Below are 19,661 nucleotides of genomic sequence, written 5' to 3'. Positions count from 1 at the left end.
AAGAAAATACTGATGTTTTGTTATGGAGGAATTGATTTTCAGGGTGTTGAGTGGAGAAATCTACGGGTATAGAGCTAGAATTTAGTAGGGGCTTTTTAGAGTTAAGGTAAGGGAAATATGCTATGTTAGGAATTGTTATAATGTTAACAGAGATTTTACACATATGTATATACCAGCTTATTACCTAGTTTTACAGAATATGAATTTTAAATGCTTGTGTGACCTGAGTGGATATTTATGTGATGAAGAACTTATATAGTTTTTACAGTGTATCATATTATACTGAATACACAGATATAGATAGTATATACAGTTTATATACTTTTTCCAGCATATGAAGTTATACAGAATATATAGATATAGTTATATATTCACAGAGATTATACAGAAAGATATGCATGCATATACAACTTTTATATGAATAGTTTCATAAAACACACACACACACACACACACACACACACACACACACACACATATATATATATATATATACATATACATATACATGTATACAGTTTCACTTAAATCAGTATATATATTACAATTTTGTACATAACAATATATATAGTATTTATAGTATGCCATGTTTCCTATTACCATAACATACAGAGTATACAGACAGAGTATATAAATAGAGAATATAGACGGATATACAAAGATAGCATCAAGATGCTACAGATACAGTATACAGAGATTACAGTATTTACAGTATACAAAGATAGCGTTATGGTAATTTTGGAAATATGATGAAAACAGTAAAAGAGTATATATGTATATATATAGTATCAGATGTGATACCCCATGGATGAAAGATTTAAAAGATTAGATGTTACTATCCATATCAACAATGTGCACCTTTCTTTTCAGGAGTTTTCCCATAAGAACTCCACAGTTAAGCGTGCTTGACTTGGAGCAATATTGGGATGGGTGACCTCCTGGGAAGTTTTCTCAGGAAGTGTGTGGGTGAGGACAAAACACATTGAAAAGAACACATGTTGATCTGTGGGGTCAGTCATTAGTCTGATAAGGCCTGCCCCCCTGTTTTCTGGTCCAGGTGGAGGAGGAGAGATGCAATGCTCCATGGCAGACCCAGGTTGGGGCATTACAAATGGTATTAGAAACAACACCCAGCCGGAAGTGTGATGTGATTCACATCGCCTAGGTTTGGAAAAGTGGGTTCGTAAGGAGGACGTTGCGTTCTATAAGTGGGGGGAAATGTGATACTCCATGTATGAAATGTTTAAAAGATTATATGTTACTGCCCATATCAACAAGGTGTACCTTTCTTTTCGGGAACTTTCCCATAAGAACTCCACAGTTAAGCGTGCTTGACTTGGAGCAATATTGGGATGAGTGACCTCCTGGAAAGTTTTCTTAGGAAGTGTGTGAGTGAGGAAAAAACACACTAAAAAGGACACATGTTGATTTGTGGGGTCAGTCATTAGTCCGATAAGGCCCGCCCCCCTGTTGTCTGGTCCAGGTGGAGGAGGAGAGATGCAATGCTCCCTGGCAGACCCAGGTTGGGGCGTTACATCAAGATCCCTGAGGAAAGATTACAGACAAATACAGATAAAGAATATAAAGCACGGTACCATTGCTAGATATAGATAGAGTGCAACCACATATCTTAGTTAGTGTGTGGGTACCATCGACCATGCTCGGAGAGTATGCAGCTTCCCAGTTCGCTAGGTGGAGGGGGTTGGTTTGATGAGGTAGTAGCCAGTCCCGAGCCTAGGAATGGATGCAGTTTGGACGGGCTAAGGTAGTGTAGAGTATATTAACTTATCTGAAGGGCCGACTAGATTAAGTCTCGCCTACGGGCCGCACAATCCTCTCATGAGGGGTCAAATCATGACATACGGAGTCCAGGGATAAAGCATAGTTATATATATGTATATAGTTTTATAGTATATGATGGGTATAGTATGATATTAGCAATATGAAGAGTAGAAAACACAGATGATACAGTTATATTTTAAATTGTGAAAAGAAAGATATGCTTTACAGATTTACTATTGTAATACAGTTCAGTTGTTATTTAAACAGTATTCTTAACTTAGTTGCCACACACTATTAATAGCATATTTCCACTTACTAAGCGTCGACTCACCCCATGACTTTAACATCTTTCAGGTGAGCTAGCTGGACGAGCAGATCAGGCTCACGGATAGAGAGTATTTTGATTACCCTGGTTATAGGGTGAGTTTTTAACAGAGTTTTGTATTTTTGGGGTAGATGATGCTGGAGGGATTTGTTTTGTATGGCTATGGTCGATATATACTGGATTATGGTATTGTATAGTATTTACATATATATATGGTTATGTGATTTGTGTTCCGCTGCTTAGGTATGGATATAGATATATAGATATAAAAAATAAATAAATAAAAATAAAAATAAATATAGAGAAGTTTTGAGGGTATTACATGCTTCTTCAAAAGCAGATATGTACATTAGTATAGCTCAAGCAATAATGCAAGCACGAATGATATGTAAATATGCTCAGTGCTCAAATATGTGTGCTAAACACTCAATCAAGTAAGAATAATCAATCAATATTTAGAGTGTATATCAAAGCAAGATTTGAAATACAATATAATATCACAATATCATATCAAGGTTTCAAAAAATGCTAGCAAGATGATTCAAACAATCTCAACAAGATGTTCTCAATATACTAAGCACAAGGGATGTTTGAATGCAAGCCTGAAAATGATTTTTGCGCACAAAAATATAAGCTAAGGTAACTTGCAATGACAATGCAAGAACCACAAGCCTTTAAGTCTTCACAAATAAGATTTATCAAATAAAATCAGTGGAAGAACTTAATGCTTTACTCTTAATAAAAATCAATCAATTAATACAACAAATGAGAGTATGAGCGAATTAGAATGACACAATCACACAAAATATACTCACAACACTTGAATGATCAAGGAAAATGGAGTGTATGAGTGTATGAGAGTAGTATATGAAAAGGCCTGCTAGTAAAAATAAAATATTTTCCCCTAGTTTTTAAATTCAATCAATAACCTAAGCAGCGGAAGGTCAGTCATAAAAATAAATCCACACGTAATACAATACCAGAGTGTCCAATCATCCCACAATAAACAAACATCACTGTTCTCTTGAAACTGCCCTTACTAATACCAAGGGTTTACAAAACATGCCACCCAAAAATAATACTCACTCTAAAAAAGGGTAGTACAATAGCCCCTCTACCTGCGACCCTGCTCCGCTCACCTAGCTGGTTCACCTGAAAAACAATTCAACACTGGGATGTGCCAACGCTCAGTAAGACGAAACATTCTATTACTAATGTGTGACTATTGAGTTATATTTCTGTATTTATAATCTGTTTTAAAAAAAATAATATCATGAATAATTAGAACTGTAAATGCTGGTATAAGGAACATATTTTACAACTATATAAATTTACTTTTCATAATATTACTACTATTTTTGGAAATTTACTTATACTTATAATATTTGAAAAACTTTCCCTGGATGGCTGAATGTCATGATTTAACCCCTCATAATAGGGTTGTGCGACCCAAAGGCGGGACCTATCTTAGCTGGCCTAACAGGGTAAGTCAATTGAAATCCGACAGTCTGATCGCCCCCCTCAATTCATATCTGATGGAGAGCCTATCCCAACGTGGGCACGATCGACCTCATACCACTTACTATCTGAGTAAAGTGGTTGCACTCTGAACTGAATATCTGTAGCTACGGTACCGTGCTCTACTGTCTGATCCATCAGGGTTTGATACTATATAGGTAATTGATATCTGTAATATACTGTTTTTACTGTGATTTCTAAAATAACCATAACCACATAGAATTTATCTGAAATTCTGAATAAACTAATCGAAAATCTGATTTTTGTATAACAGAACTGCTGTCTGAATATCTATATATTGGGGCGTTATGGTACTGATAAACGTGTTATTATGAAATTACTGAAAATGCATATTTCTAAGTATACTGTACATTGAAAAATTTATCATTCTATAAACATGCAAATATCATGGTATTTCTGTTAATAACTATAAACATGGTATTCACAAATTCTATAAATATGGTACTGTTTCTGTTATCAACTCAAGCCACACAAGTAAATGTTAATATTACTAGGCTTTGAAAACTGTATATATAGTTTGAATAATAAGTTAATACAAGCATATAATTTGTATTGAAATCATATATGGTTGCTTAGCATAGCATGTTTCCCTTACCTGACTACTGGAAAGCCTCTATGGTATACTGGTCCAATACCCGCAGGGCTTCCTACTCAACACCCTGAAAACAACATTCGCCAGAACAGAATATCATTATTTATTTATCTCCATCATTTCCTACAACTACTAGAAGGCCAAAAACTGAATAAAAGGCCTTACCCTGATTATAGGGAGAAATTCGACTCGATCCCACCAACGATTCACCCCAGCAAACTTGAAGAGAATTCCGTTAGGAGCATCGTAGTGGCCTCAGATCGTTGATCCAGTGACTAACGGGGCCGAAATCGAAGAAAGAAGGGAGAGGAACCGTAGGAGAGAGAAAGAAAAGAGAACAATGCTGAATTTCTACATTAATCCGAGGTTTTGCACTATTTATATTGCGGCCTTCGTCAACGAGCTACGTCATCTCATCGACGAGTCTAATAAGAAATTCGTCGACGAGCTCTCCCCTTCGTCGACAAAATTTAGAATCGCCCAAAACATTCTCTTGGTATCTTCTAGTCGACGAAACATACCCTCATCGACGAGACCCTTTCATACCCTCGTTGACAAATGCCCTGTGTTCGTCGACGAGGCCATGAGAAAATTCCTTAGGTTATTATTATCCAATTTCACGTTCGTCGACAAAGTCTGCTACCTCCTTCTGTTCCTATTTCTATTTCTATCCCTCTTTATTATTTAAATAACATTATTCTTCGAGTCGTCACAGTATAGGCTGTAAAAAGATTTTTGAATTTGAGAGAATTTTGTCCTTAATGATCTTGCTAATCACTACTAATCTAAGCAAATGAACATGTATATATAGGCAAGGGTTGATTTATGACCGTTGGGGACCTAATGGGAATTATTAGAAAAGTTTAATAAGAGATTAAAAAAATTAACCCAATTTACCCCATTTGATCTCGGTTTAAATTCATTCAACCCAAGAGTTTCGGGTGCCTGATCCAAGATTTAGGTGCCTGAATAGACTCAATGCAAAACAAGTATTTTTGAGGTTTGGTCACCTAAAATGTGCTTTGGTTAACCGAACATAAACGATTCCCCAAAAAGACCGCAGTTCGGGTGCCTGGAGTACAATTTGGTTAACTGAACTAACAAGTTCGGTCGTCCGAGGCCATTTTGAATGCAAAGGTTCGGACGCCCGGGTTGGTGAAAAGTACTTTGACACGGGTTCGATCAACCGAGGAAGATGTGTTCACAAATGGTTCGGTTTGCTGAACACAAGTCAACATGTTAACTTGTCCACGGTTCGATCGCCCAAAGCGTTTTGAACGCCATAGGTTCAATCGCCTAACCTCTCACAATATTTTCATTTAAAGTCCAATTTGGCTTCATTTAACTTCCCTGCTATAATAAGTGATGTTGGGGACTATGTGCACTATGTGTAGGTACCTAAAGTCTAACTAGGGTCGATTTGAGCATACCTACCTATCATGCATGATGCAAATTATTACAAGCTATAGGTGTACAGTCCATAATTAAATTTACATCTCAGATTGAAGAAAATGAATAAAAATTACAAATTACAACACATATTTCTTCATTCTTCTGTTTGATCACCGCACGCCATCATGATATATATTTTAGTTTGAATACGGGCGTAAGGTGAACTTGCATGTAAGCCTTAGTACAAACATTAGTACCAAGAATATTTGTCTGGATCAAAATTGGGTGTGACCTATCAGGTCAACAATTAGGTTCATTTTGGCAGTCATCTCTACCATTTGGGCTCGTAAAGTTTCTATCATATGGTGGAGGTCCTTTGACATTTCTACCATAGAACCCCATTGAAGTTTATTTGGTCCCTCCAAAACATCAACACTTTCAACAAGTTTGACTGTCTACATGGCCACATTGTTGGTTGTATTAGCCTGTGCCTCTGGCACTTCGATTCTCTTAGTACTGATCAGCATGATCTCTTACCAATGCTTAACACAATCACATAATGAAGGCAACTGTATTCACATAGCAATTGACCAAGCTTTAGTGGCAATTATCACAGACCAAGTGTTTCACATCTTGTGAAAGGTCGTGCGACGCCAGTTAAAACACTTTTACTTAACTAGTTAGCTAAAGATGTACTACAGCTTGCCAACAAAACACAATAGTTGAGTGTAAAGTAAGTGGAAACAGTAAACAATTCATGAAAGAAAATGACAAGCAAACAGTAAACATTGAAGCAACATAATTCATTAACAAACACATATGCAAATAACTTGTGTTTAATGGGAGAAGCAAGTAGGCTAATCACATTTACAAAAGTTAGAGAGTTTTACAAGATTAATGGACATTCATTCTCATTTCAAGAGCTTTATATGCAATTTTAGCTCTAGCACTAGGAGACATCAACCTATCAGAGGAATCATGCTCTCACTTTACACTAAACCATTAACATAGTTAAAGCATAAAACCTATACTAGTATTTATATGATGATCGATAACCCATCCTATGCACACAATACAAATAGTTACAAACCAGAATAAACACACTTATTTAGTCGCCATCTAACTCAAGGTAGTTTGGGCCAACCCCTAGTCAAGGACGTGTCGAGAGGCTCAATAATTATATGTAGGCTTAACTATTCAAATATGGTTAGCCAACTACACCATAAGCCTAAGTCCTGTAACTTGGGAATATGGCAAATGAGTGTACCTTTAAAGTTTTACTTACCCTTGGTCTTGGCCCGTAAAAACTCTCATTGGTCTCTTAAAAAGGGTTCTAAGACAACAATAACTAAACTAGAGAGAACCGAGAAAATCCTAATTTCCACTATTGGGTAACTCTTTTAAAATCAAAGTTGCACACACACACACGCACAAAAAGATTGGTAATAAAAAATCAAACCAAATATCTAATTATTAAGTTATGTATTCTTCACTCAAATATCCATCTTTTATGGTCTAGCTCTCTCCCTCGAAGATTAGATACAAATTCATGTTTTAATAAATTGCCAATTTTGTCATTTGAAAGATCCACCACTACCTTATTCAGAAACATAGTCAAGAAGATCGGATCAAATGGTTTTTTGGTTCTTTATTGCAAAGAATTTCAGTAACTTTTCATTGAATCAAAATATTCTTTAAATTATTTATAACAATTATTATTGTAATGGTTTCATATGTGAGCTTTGAATCGTTATTTATTTAGTTTAATCCATTTATTAACTTTATCAGATTGGTCACCGATTTGGACAGAACCATGGCTTTCCTGGCCTCCTATCCTATGATAGCTCGGCTGCTCGAGGCATCTGGCGTTCACAACTTGTATTGACTATTGAACCGTCCGGTCCAGGTGCTGAGCTAACAGTGAACACTAAAGGGTTTCAAATCCAACCGGTTTCGACCGAGGTGCCAGCCAACAGAGGCCAAACACGAACACCACCACATATAACTGCGTGCCCCAACTGCGCCATAGCAGTCTCCAGAACAACACAACTACAAAAAGGCAAACTACTCTTTCCTCTCTCCTCCCCCCGCTAACGTAAAACCCTAGCGCCCACATCCGAGCTTAAAGCTTCTCAATCATGGGTACGCTCCCACAAATCTCCTTCTCCGTGCTTAGTCTCAGTGCTAAAATGTTCTGTGTAATCAGTTCATTTGTTTTTTGTGCCATTTATTTATTTTCTATTAGTTTCATTGATTGATTTTTTTAATTGTATGAGTTCCGATCTATGGTTTTTATATTGTTTCATCAGAAGTTTTAAATTAGTTTATATTTTATTATGATTTTGTGATTTAAGCCGTCTGTAATTCCGTTATATTAATCTGAATATGCATTACTATTGTAAGTAACGTCTTGTTTGGTTGCTGAGTAAAGTGAGGTGCAATAGCATGAATAAGTGAAAATATTAAGTCTAATGTTTATGTAAAAGAGGCGAATACTTGATTGGTGGCTCATCAGTATATATGTATTTTAAATAGAAAAACTTTCTACGCTTCTCTTTGTTTTTGTGGAATATTTATCCGGAGGAAAAGAAATTAACGTGCAAAGAATTTTTTTTTTTGCCAAGCTCTTTGGAGAAACATGGTGAATTTTCAGAATAGGTGGACTAAATTTGTTCTTATCTTTTTTGGATGCTAGATATTGAAGAGGAAATCCGCTCATTGCAGCTTGAGTCATCAGGTACAGTAATGAAGACACATCTTTGCTCTCCCTCTATCTGTAAGTTTGGGAAGGGTGAGATTGAATGCTTTTAATGAATATTGGCAGAAGATAATGGGGTGACTAATCCCGAGGAGGCAAAGCCTGAAGAAATTGAAAAACTGGACAAAATGGAAGAAGGTATGTACTATGTAGTCCTGCAAAAAATTTAATCTACTGCTTATTTGGTGCTTGGTCTCTGTGTTTTGTATGTGCCTATGTGTTTGTATTTTTATAATAAATTGATACTAAAAAGAGGAAGATGTTGTGTAATTTTACCAAAGCACAACTTATTACTCAATCACATACAATCTTGTTGCAAGTTTATATTGTTTTTCTATGTGAGTATGTTTTATTTTTGATTTGAAATGCTATTGTACTTCTTGTTTGACTAAAAAATGGAATGGAATTTCTAGAAGATGTTGGCATTTTTTATTGAGGTTAATGAGATAGATAAGAAACTATCAAAGTTCTGAAGTTGTAAATTATTGAAGATTTTTATCCATATGAATTCCATTTTTATTTATTTATTTATTTTAAAATTGGTTTCATAAAATGCCATTTTTTTGGCTATCTTTTGATCCTTATCTCCTTGTGTGGGCCTTACCTTTTCCTCCAGTGGAACTTATCACATATTATCTATTGACTTGGTGCATTTTGATGCATAGGGGACCTATCCTTATTGCTACAATGGTGGTAATCTGATTTATGATATGCAGCAACAAATTTTCTTGCTATGTAAATGTTTTATTTATGTAGAAGCTCAATCAGCTTTGTAAAACACAAACATGCATTACAGCTGTTGGTACTCAATTCTGTTAGACTATTGAAGTCAGTTTTTAAATGAGTGAGGTTAAATGCTTTGTTGTTGATGCCATTGTTTTTACAGTGTAATTCAAGGATAAACTGGAAAAACATAAAATATAAGATAAATTTACCTGCCCTGTTTCCCAATAAAAAGAAAGAGGATAAATTAAAAAAATTCAATCAATCATACTAACTAAAAACTCTTTAGTGTTTAAGTGTAAAATTTGGTTTCGATCTGTGAGAGTTGGTTTCTTTTGAAGTCTTGGAGATTTTAGGAGAGATAGAAGAGTATGGGTTTAGTCTTTCCAAGAGTTAGAGTAGGAGAAGATAAGGGTATCATGGGCCTATGTAGCATAAAACATGTCTCTTCTTCTGCATCTTCTTATTCTCTCTCAAGTTAGGGTTTCATGAGCTGCAGTTGAAGCAAGACAACAGGATGGAGGGCTCCTCCTTATCCTCTTTTCCCTCTCTGGTTACGCTTGGGTTGTTGGAAACACTTATTTCTTAATTTTTTTTTTTAATTTTACGGATAGCATTTTAAAATATTCCAAAAATGGAAGGCTTGTAATCATGTGTTCTACACGTGTTGAGCATGTCGGGGAATTACCTGCATCTATGCCTCAGAGGACAATGCGATCTTTACTATAGTGCAGCTTCTCAATATTATGGCATTATCAGTTCTTGGTGGAGTTTCTCCTTTTCAGCAGTACCAGTTTTACTGCAAGCCCCTGGACCCTTATCTATCTCCATTTGTGTGTTTTGGGTGTACTTGATCCGCTTTCTCCATTCCCTTCTGGCCTTTTATTGAACGTACCAAATGTCAGCTCATTTTAATGTGGATGGTCCTATAATCTTGCCTAATGATGTGTGCAGACTTCCTTGTGGTTTTCTTTATTCAGCTGCTTCTTTATTGACACTTTCAGCTGATTTTTCCTCATCTGCTTTGAGTGGACCCATCTGTTTTTCCTTAGCCAGCCATTACTCAAATTCACAGTAACTAGCAAGTGTTGATTTGTTTTAAGAAGTACTAGCTTCAAGTTATTGATAACTATGATGGGTCAAACTGCTGGTAGGCCCTTGCGGAGTGTTTCATTACAGTGTCGTTAGAAGTGATTCTAAGTATGACTAGGCACTAAGGAGGGAAGACTCATGGCTGTGGTGCTTCCAAGGCCCCTGTCAAGGACTCAAGGCACATTGAAATAGGCACACTTGATGTGCAGGCAGCAGGTGTCTTGACTGGGAGTCTCTTGCAGGCACAAAAAACATGCCTTTTGCTCCTTTTGATTTAATGATTATTTTCTTGGACAGTCTTGCTCTCCATTTCTCTTGATTATTTGAAAAAAGGAAGAAATAATGTTGTACATTATATAAAAAGACAAAATAGGGATATGTTGATTTTTTTCTTATTCAAATGTGTTTTCTTTTGTGATATTTTAGGGAAGCCCCTGGGTTTTTAGAATTTTTCATCAAGCTCCCCTGAGATTTTCAGCCCTTATGTTACCTTGATGTGTAATGCCTAAAATGGATTTCCTCAAAATAAATGGACACTTTTGCCCTTTGGAGTTTTCAATTTGTCCTCCTTTCTGCCCTCACTATCTGCCGAATCAAATTCTCCGGACTCTTGACTAATTGCACAATTGATTCATGTCGGTTAGAACATTGTGGTCTTAGAAGTTGTTGCAACTATGATTTTGGCTCAATTATGAGATGTAGTTGGAACCGGTGTTAAAATATTTCTGTGATGCAACCAGTTGATATGCTAAAAGGAATGCTGGGTTTTGTAGTGAGTTAGACCATGATTGGATAGCTAATTCACCAGTCACCATGAAGAATAATATCCCATCAATTAGTCTAAGGGATCGTTTGGATCCACTCATGGAGAAGTAATTTTTTGGAAAAAAGTACTTGTCTAAAAGTAGTTTGAGATTACTTCTTATAAGTACATCCTCAGATGAGTACTTTTTTCAGAAAAATATTTTTCAAAAAAAATATTTATTTTCCTAAAAATATGTATGCTGGAAAAGTGCTTTTTGAAATAAGTACTCGTTTAAGTGTAAACCAACCACTACTTATTGGCGCAAGTATTTAGCAAACACTACTTGTTGCAAAAGCAATTGGTATTTGACCATCTTAGAGAGAAACTTAACCAACTTTTGGTTCTTACTTGCTACAAATTTTCATTGAATTTGGAAATGAGGATTGATGGGTTTTATTTGTTTTTATTTATTTATTGTAGTAGATAATAACTGTTGGTTTTAATGATCCACAAGTCCATAGTTTGGTGAGGGGGGTGTTTTTGTGTGTTTCTAAAACTGTTGGACATGTTCTTAGGTTTTGGTCACGTTATCATTCATATGTAACTCCCATTGGTACCCATGGCTCAAAGATTTGACCTTGGGAGGAGCCAAAATGCTTTTGGCATCAGACACAAATTTCCTGAGACTAGAGTTTTGGGCCGACTCAGTGATATGTCAAAAAATCAATACATCTATTAGCTTGCTTATAAATCAACAATGGTGTTCACTTGACCGCCAAATTTTGCTGCATCTGTTTCTGCCACAGTCATGCCATGATCTTAAATTTTGGAAATTCCATCGAAATTTTGAATGATTTATTGGATTTTGGGCGGGTTCGAGGGGAATTGAGATTAAATTTCCTTTTTTTTTTTCCCCAAAAATTTGGCCAAAATTTCAGTAATTGAAATTGCAAAAAAAAGAGCAAATTTTGAGGTTCTAATTTTTTAAAATAAATTTTCAGCCATTTATTTTAATATTTCGAAATGTTCCATTAGAAATTTCCATAACTTATTACTAGTTTCCCCTCTTTTAATTAAAATTGTAATCTCGAAATTGAAATTTCCTTAAGTTGAGACCCTTAAATTTTCCATCGAAATAGAATTTTAGTCCTAGAGTGAAGTAGAGTTTCTTAATATTTGTGCATGTGATTGATTTAAACACACAATTTTGAAAAATTATCTTTGTGGTTATTTCAGATTCAAAGGATGAGGCCCATATGAACTTGCAGGCTGTGCAACTTGAGCAAAAAGGTGCCGCGGAGGTTCTCTTGTTACCTATATCATGATTCTTGCTTTTTGTATGTTACTTTTAAGATGTCCCATAGACATATTTTTTTTACTGATCATCAAATTGAGAGGTGGTATGCTATTTTTTTTTTGGTTTTCTTTGTTTTTTCCTTTGTTTGCCATTTTCTTCTGCTGATCTTTTGCCCTGGTTATGTAGTGAAGGATAAGGCACCTCCCGCTCCAGAAGATACTGATGCACTGGATGAAGATGAAGGAGCTAAGAAACGACACTTGAATGTTGTTTTTATTGGCCACGTGGGTATGTTCTTCTGTACTCGAACATACCGATGTACTGGAAGGAAGATTTTGCAGTCATTTTCTGGAATTTCTTTTCCCGTTCTTTCCTGCTTTCTGAATACCTCTTGTATTCCTTCTCCCCCTATAATTTTTCAATGTAATGAAACTTGAAGGTCAAACGTTCAAGTGACAAAAACCTCTCCAAATGTGGAGGTAAGGGTTTTGTAAGTAATGCCCATCATGGCCTCCACAGACCCGTGATGTGGTGTGGAGCCTTGTGTGCTGAGTGGTAGTATTTTGCTCCCCATTTTTTTTGTGTTGTTTATCCGATGTTTGATTTTGAATCACTGATTGTTGATTTTTTATTTATTTATTTTTTTGGGTACTGAAATGGCGTATATGTATGCACTTTTTGATTAGTGATGATTATCTGTCTTTTATTTCTTTTTGGGGACTTTTTCTTCTCTTCCCCAAATGTGAGCTTATCCATTGTTTCTGTGACTCTGTGAGCATAATATTGTTTGATTTCGGTATCGTTGTAGTTAGTTGAGTATGTACTTATAAACTTTTGAGTTCCCTTTCTAGATTTTGTTTATGTTGGCACTTTCTTCATCTAATTCATTTGGTGTCTTAATTAGCTCAAAATTTTGAATTGTGCTTGGATATGTAATATTTCATTGGCGTGATTCTCATTCCTATTATGCGTCTATATGATTTACCTTCTTTAAGCCTGCTTATCTTCAGAAGTTGAATGCTAAAATCTGATAGTATTGAGTTTACAAATCTAGTAAATATGTCTAAGCTTTGATAATTGAATACTAGAATATCATATTGTGAACTTCTAAATGAAAATTATATTCAAATTAAGGAGGTGTTTGGTTCATGGCATCTCTCAACACATTCCTAGGGATGTGATGTCCATGACATCTCATTCCCACATTTGTTTAGGCATGGGAACCCTGAATGGCAGGTGTCGTAACATTCCGGGGAATGAAATAATCCCAAAAAATAGGGGCATCTCATTCCATGCTCCCTCCATTGGTAAGTTTTATTGGAATCCCATTCCCATGGGAACACCACTTTTTGGACCAAATTGCCCATTATTATTTTGGTGAATTGGGCAACAATGTCCCTATTATCTAATATTATTAGACTCTATTATTATATTAAAAATAATAAATCATTAATAAAATAAAAGTAATATTATTATTATGTTATAATAATATAACTTAATTATAAAGGCACTATATTACTTCAATTATTTCGGTATATTGGATTATTTATGTATTGATATATATTTTTTAATATATGATTTATGAGAATTTTATGGCCTGGATTTAATTAATTACATGTTCCTAGTTTTTTTTTTTTGTGTTGAAAATATAATTATTCTTCATATATTGGGCATTACCATACAAATGTCAAGGATATAATGGTACCACTACCATTATAGCTGTAGTGGGTACCCATGTGCAACAAAATATTGACATGAGAATCTTGTATACATTATTGGGAATCTTACAATGTAAACCAAACGAAAACATTCCTATGATAGGAGGCATCCTATTTCTAGGAGTGAGATTCTCAGGAATGCCATTCCTTGGAAATATTTTTGATGCTATGAAAGAAACGCCTCCTAAGAGTTTCGACCATTGATTGAAATTGAATGTTTTGAACTTCATGATCTTGAAATATTGATTATTCCTCTTTAACATGTCCTTTGTTCAACCTTTTGAGTGATTTGTTGCTTGATTTGTTCATAACTTTTGAGTCAACAAAGCATTTTAATATGTTATCCTGCTTCTAAATATCATTAAAATCTCATTTCTCACACTCATTTCTTTAATGTGTCATTCTTTGGGTTTCCAAATTAATTATGGAGAAGGTTTAAATTGTTTATTGCAACTTACAAGGGATAATACATTTGAGGGACATGGAATAGCTTAGTTGTGATGTGGGCTCATTACTCTCTACATTTAAGCAGGCTTCAAATCCCATCTTTCTCCTTTTCTACCTGCCTATCAAAGAAAAGAGCGTCTGGATATTGCTCTTTCAATTGTCAAACTTCTCTTGAGTTAGAAAAGAAGAGTTGATTTTAATTCTTTTACTTCTTGAACTTTACATTTTAGTTGCATATTTGCATTTATATATTGATTATAATTTAACCCAAATCAAAAGTTTGAAGCCTATGAAATATTCTAGCTTGCGGAAGAACAATGTTTGACTTGCATGCATAAAGCATATAGCTTCCTTCTTGTTTTGAGCATGCAAGAAAATTGGTTCTGTGATAGGGGGGATGGGCTTTTGCCGTACCTGTTTTCACCATACCCATGCTCTTAAGTCTTTCTTTTGCAATGTGTCTGATTATTAAGGAGTTATATGATAAGTATGATAAAAGCTGGTGGGTTTGAGAGTGACATTATCAACTGCAGGGAAACTAAGATTGGATGGCACCAATTGAGAGAGGACGAGAGAGTTGGATATTTAAGTGTACAACTACTGCAAACTATGAGGGCAGGAGTTTAAAAAAAATGTTTTTTGGGGAATAAGTTGGCTTTGTTTCTTTATTTTTCTTTGTTTCTTTATTTATTTATTTTGAAAAGCTCGGAAATCTCTTGTTCTCCTTTAGTTTGTACTTCTTTCTCTGTTTCTTAATAAATATTAAAAGTAGGGTTCGACACTTCTACTCTATCTGGTGTAGTCATGTTTCTTGTCTTGATCATCTTGTGCACTACAATTGCATGTTGATTGAAGTTCAGAATACTCATTTCTGATGTCAATCTTAATTCATTTTGGTAATTTGGCTGTGGCATCAGACATGATCAACTTTCTCCAGCTCAGATGTTTGCGGATGGACTTTTGTTCATCAAGAATAGAAGAATATACCAATCCTCACTCCAAAAAAAAAAAAGGAAAAGAAAAAAAAGAAAAGAAAAATACACCAAAAAAGTGGAATGAAGGGAAGTGATGGGCTATGGGCTGTTTGTTTTATTATTGTTTTTTCAGTTAGTAATTTTTATGTTTTGTTGATTGTTCCTTTTCTTTCTTTCATATGATTTGAAAGGCTGAAGTTCCCTCTAAAATTAACGCTTTTATTTGGCTTGTTGTTCTGAATAAAGTTAACACTAGCAATCTGTTGCATAGTATGATGCCTTCCAACACATCATCTCGGACGTGTGTGTTCTTTGTTTTGATAGTTCTGAGTCTTTCTTTCATTTGTTTCTGCACTGTTCATTCTCTTGGAGGATGTGGAACAAGTGATTTGGTTTTGTTGGGAAAAGTTGGGTTTGTCCAGAGTCTGTGGAGGATGATATGCTGGCTATTTTTTTTTTCGGGGTTTGGAAGGAGCAAAGAGAAGTCTGCTCTATGGAGATGTGGTTTGTTTGTTGTATTATGGTTTATTTAGATGGAAGGAACAATCACATTTTAAAGGGGAAGATGACTTCTTGGTTTTTTGTTTGGGATAAGATTCAGTATTTATCTTCTTTATGGGCTGTTGCTGCTGGTTGTTTCAAGGGAATAATGTCTTCAAGATGTTCAGCGTGATTAGTTTTTCGTATAACTGTTCTGTTTTTCTACTTCAGTTTTCAGTTTTTTATTATTTATTTATTTATTTTGGTGGGGATCCCTTTTTCTGCTGTATTGTATATTCTTTCTCTATTAATATACTTCTTTCGCCATCCTAAAAAAATTATATACTGTTTTAACAACTGTCTGTTGCATTATGGTTGCAGATGCAGGCAAGTCCACGACTGGAGGTCAGATACTTTTCCTTAGCGGTCAGGTTGATGATCGTACTATTCAAAAATATGAGAAAGAAGCTAAGGATAAAAGTAGAGAAAGCTGGTGAGACCTTTTTTAGTTCCAATTTTTGGTGTTGGAAGCTGCACTTAAAAACTTTTTTCTGATTTCATCTTTCATGCGAGGACATGCAATGACTAAAATTTTTCCACTGATATTTTATATTCATGCAGCAGCACCTATTTATTTGCTTCATGTCTTAGATGTTTTATTGTATGTTATTTTATTATATTTATATCTACAAGAAATATGTGCATTAGAAGTATTTAGGTTGTTCAGCAACAATAATTAGAATTGCAGAATTGAGTTTTCTTTTATCTTTGCTAGTTTTTGTTGGCCCTAGAGTCGAGTTTAGTGGGGGGTGAATGGACTCTTTTGCGTACTTAGGCTTTTCTCTACAAAATATAAAACTTGGCAAGATACAAAGGATTATATCACAATATAAAGAATATAAATCATGCACAAGATATAAATTAAAGAGAATAGGGAAGAAAAACTCAACAAATAATATTAACGTGGTTCAGCCTCTTGCCTACGTCCACGCCTTGAGACACACTCAAGGATTTCACAGTCCACTATAAACCTCCTTCATCGGCGGAGAAGCCTTTACACAATAAGGGAACAAATCCCTTAACGCTCACCAAGAGCCTTCACAGAGGATCATATCCCTTTACGCTCACCAAGAGCCTTTCCAAGGGAACGAATCCCTTAACGCTCACCAAGAGTCTTTCAGTAAGGTTCACCAAGAATCCTTGCAATTTGGTTCATCAAGAACTTTTTTACAACAAAATGGGAGAAAATGATTTACAAATAGAAATGCTCCTTGAATGAGCTGATAAATTGATACAATCAAAGCCTCAGACAAATCTCTCAAGAAATGTATCAACACAAGATTAAAGAGCAAGAGAGATTTTGAGCACAAGAATGATGAACTAAGATGTGGTGTGCTTGGGAATAAAATGTGAATTACTAAAATCCATGTTTAAACAAGCCTTTGGCTTGTATATATAGGCAAATGGACAAACTAGCTGTTTTATGGCCGTTGGGCATTTAAAACAATAATTTTTTTTTGCAAACTAGCCGTTTTCCACTCGTTGGACTCATGTAGGCCAGAATCAACTTAGCCTATTTGCTGAAACCATCGAAGCACCTGACTTATTTCTTTCCTTTGGGTGCTTAATCTTGCTTTAACCTAAACCGGGACCAAGTATATGAAATATTTTAATACTAACATCGTTTAAAACTTGTCCCTTATGAAAATACATTTAATATGAAAGCTCATTAAGTTTTGTTCTAAGAAATTGTTGATATCCTATGTACTAGCATGCTCATGCAATTGCTCAACTATGTGTGAGACAAAACTACAAGAGTTACAGCAAATACTACCTCAGATAGTCCCCATTACATATGTTTCTACATTAGCTTCCATTGGTATGTGCTTGAGCTCTTCTGATTGAGTGTCCTCTTCATCTTTGCCTATTTGATTATCCACTCGATCTTTGTCTATGAGAATGTTAGCTTGATCTTTGCACAAAACTCGTATTTTTGTGATTTTGCCACTTATCCCTGCCACAACTTAGTATGCAAAGATTAGTTTAACTAAGAACCACTAATGGGTTGTTATCATCAAAATACGACAATTAGGATCATGTAGCCACCCAGGCTAACAGTTTTTTTTTTTCGTTTACTTACAAAAAAATCTTCTATTTCTTAATTATAAAATCTTCTATTTCTTAATTATATTTATTTCCTTGTTTTGTGTTATTAGTATGACATGTCAAACTATCCGTTCTCTTTTTGCGAGTTCCCTTATCATGAATGTAATTATTGGTTCCTTGTGACCAAAGCTTTTGCTTATCGCCTATTCACTGCCTGCTTGATGATAGTAGGCTATAATTGTCCAACTCATTCTTTGAGTGCTTTCTTGTTGAGTTTATTAGGATTAGAAGGAAAACAAATCTGAAGTTATTCGGATATTATTTTGTTAAGTTCTTGCTTCTAGAAATTATTTGTCTATTGCTGATATCTGATAGGTGTACAGTGCAGTCTTTGTGTTCTGTGTTGGTGGAATGGCTTCGCAAGGAGGTTTCAGATTGACTGAATGCAATCTTTTAGCATGCACTAAAATTGATTGGCCCTTGTAAATCTCAGAGCAAAATCTTACTTGATTCTGTGGAAATTGATTTTGGATTACTTTTTCAAATTATATCAAAGCCCAGCAATATGTTATTCCGACATTAGTAGAGCTTTGAAAAATTTTTGCCTTGTGTATTCCCCTGACAAGGGGTTTTCTTTAATGATAAGGGAAATATCTTTGATAGTTGGAGATTAATAATGAGTAATGACTCTAAATAAAGTTCGTTGGCAAGATTGAGGCAGATGGAATATGCTTTCTTTTTTCTCTCTAGTGAAACCTCTCCTTTTCTCTCACGGAGCACCCCGTGGATTCGATAGAAGATGTCAATAGAGTTGTGTGAGCGTTTGATTCAGATCGAAAGAAGGACCTTCAATCCAAGGTTAGACAAAGTTGGGGAGAATATTTGTTTGTCCTAAAAAAATACAATCAAAATAACAAGAAGTGGGTGAGATTTCCTACAAGTGGGTTTAGCATTTGATTGTGTAGTGTGCAGTATTGGGATTCATCTAATAAAGGTTGGGAATGTTCTGGAGTTAGGGTTGGGTGGAAAGGGAAGAGGTATTCTCAATTTTCATCTTTGGTGCCTCTAATGGCGAAGGGGGCTGAAGGAAGTGGATTTTCAAGTTGGCTAGTGATCTCCATCATGGTTTGGTGATGGTGTAGGTGGCAAAGATGAGGGTAATTAGCAGCATTGATTGTGGAATTAGATGGTGGTGGTAGCAGCAGTGAAGAATGTCAGAGGTGAAGGATGTAAACATAGCAATCTTCTATGGAGTTAAGTGTGTGGTTGAAGGGAAAGGGCATATTTGTTCTTAATGTGGTGCTAACTTACCTTTGAAGGATCCTAGGCATTCAACGCTAGAAGCCATTAGTTCTCGTTTCAAGCCAATGACTCTACAGTCAAGGTGGCTAGGTGTCAGCTGGGTTTGTGAAGGTGGTAGGGGCGGCTAGGGTTTATCTTGGGGAGGATGGGGTGATGAAGATTGGGCTGGGAAACTTGCTGATTATATTGGACTTGGGCCGGTTTTTAGGTGTCCCTTTATCGAAGCTGGGCCTGGCTCATAGTGTTAATGGGTTGGACTTGAATCTATTTTTGGAAAAAAACGGCTCTTTCTCTTCTTCATTGGGCCACTTTAAAACCTTCGCTGGCGGCGCCCAGGAGACTGGCATTATAGTCCATGGGTCTGATAAGCATTCTAATATGGATCAAGG

The 19,661-nt window shown here is 35.6% G+C and overlaps 1 protein-coding gene across 4 annotated transcripts in view; it reads left to right on the top strand.

Moving 5' to 3' along the window:
* The first annotated feature begins 7,433 nt into the window (after window positions 1-7,433).
* The window catches only part of LOC131146101 (uncharacterized), a 51,302-nt gene continuing 39,074 nt past the window's right edge, over window positions 7,434-19,661 (top strand). The window contains exons 1-6 of one of the 4 annotated variants that reach the window (XM_058095428.1): window positions 7,434-7,772; window positions 8,326-8,367; window positions 8,455-8,526; window positions 12,185-12,238; window positions 12,432-12,533; window positions 16,246-16,357. In XM_058095428.1, the coding sequence (XP_057951411.1) occupies window positions 7,769-7,772; window positions 8,326-8,367; window positions 8,455-8,526; window positions 12,185-12,238; window positions 12,432-12,533; window positions 16,246-16,357 (386 nt within the window). In that variant the 5' untranslated portion in view covers window positions 7,434-7,768. Of the gene's footprint in view, window positions 7,773-8,325; window positions 8,368-8,454; window positions 8,527-12,184; window positions 12,250-12,431; window positions 12,534-16,245; window positions 16,358-19,661 lie in introns of all 4 variants that reach the window. The other 3 variants (XM_058095429.1, XM_058095427.1, XM_058095426.1) reach the window with 3 other exon arrangements.

This window comes from Malania oleifera, chromosome 13 (genome assembly GCF_029873635.1).
Source record: "Malania oleifera isolate guangnan ecotype guangnan chromosome 13, ASM2987363v1, whole genome shotgun sequence".
In the NCBI taxonomy this organism is placed as follows: Eukaryota; Viridiplantae; Streptophyta; class Magnoliopsida; order Santalales; family Ximeniaceae; genus Malania; species Malania oleifera.
The sequence above is the reverse complement of the archived record's forward strand: the minus strand, read 5'-3'. Positions and strand labels throughout refer to the sequence as shown.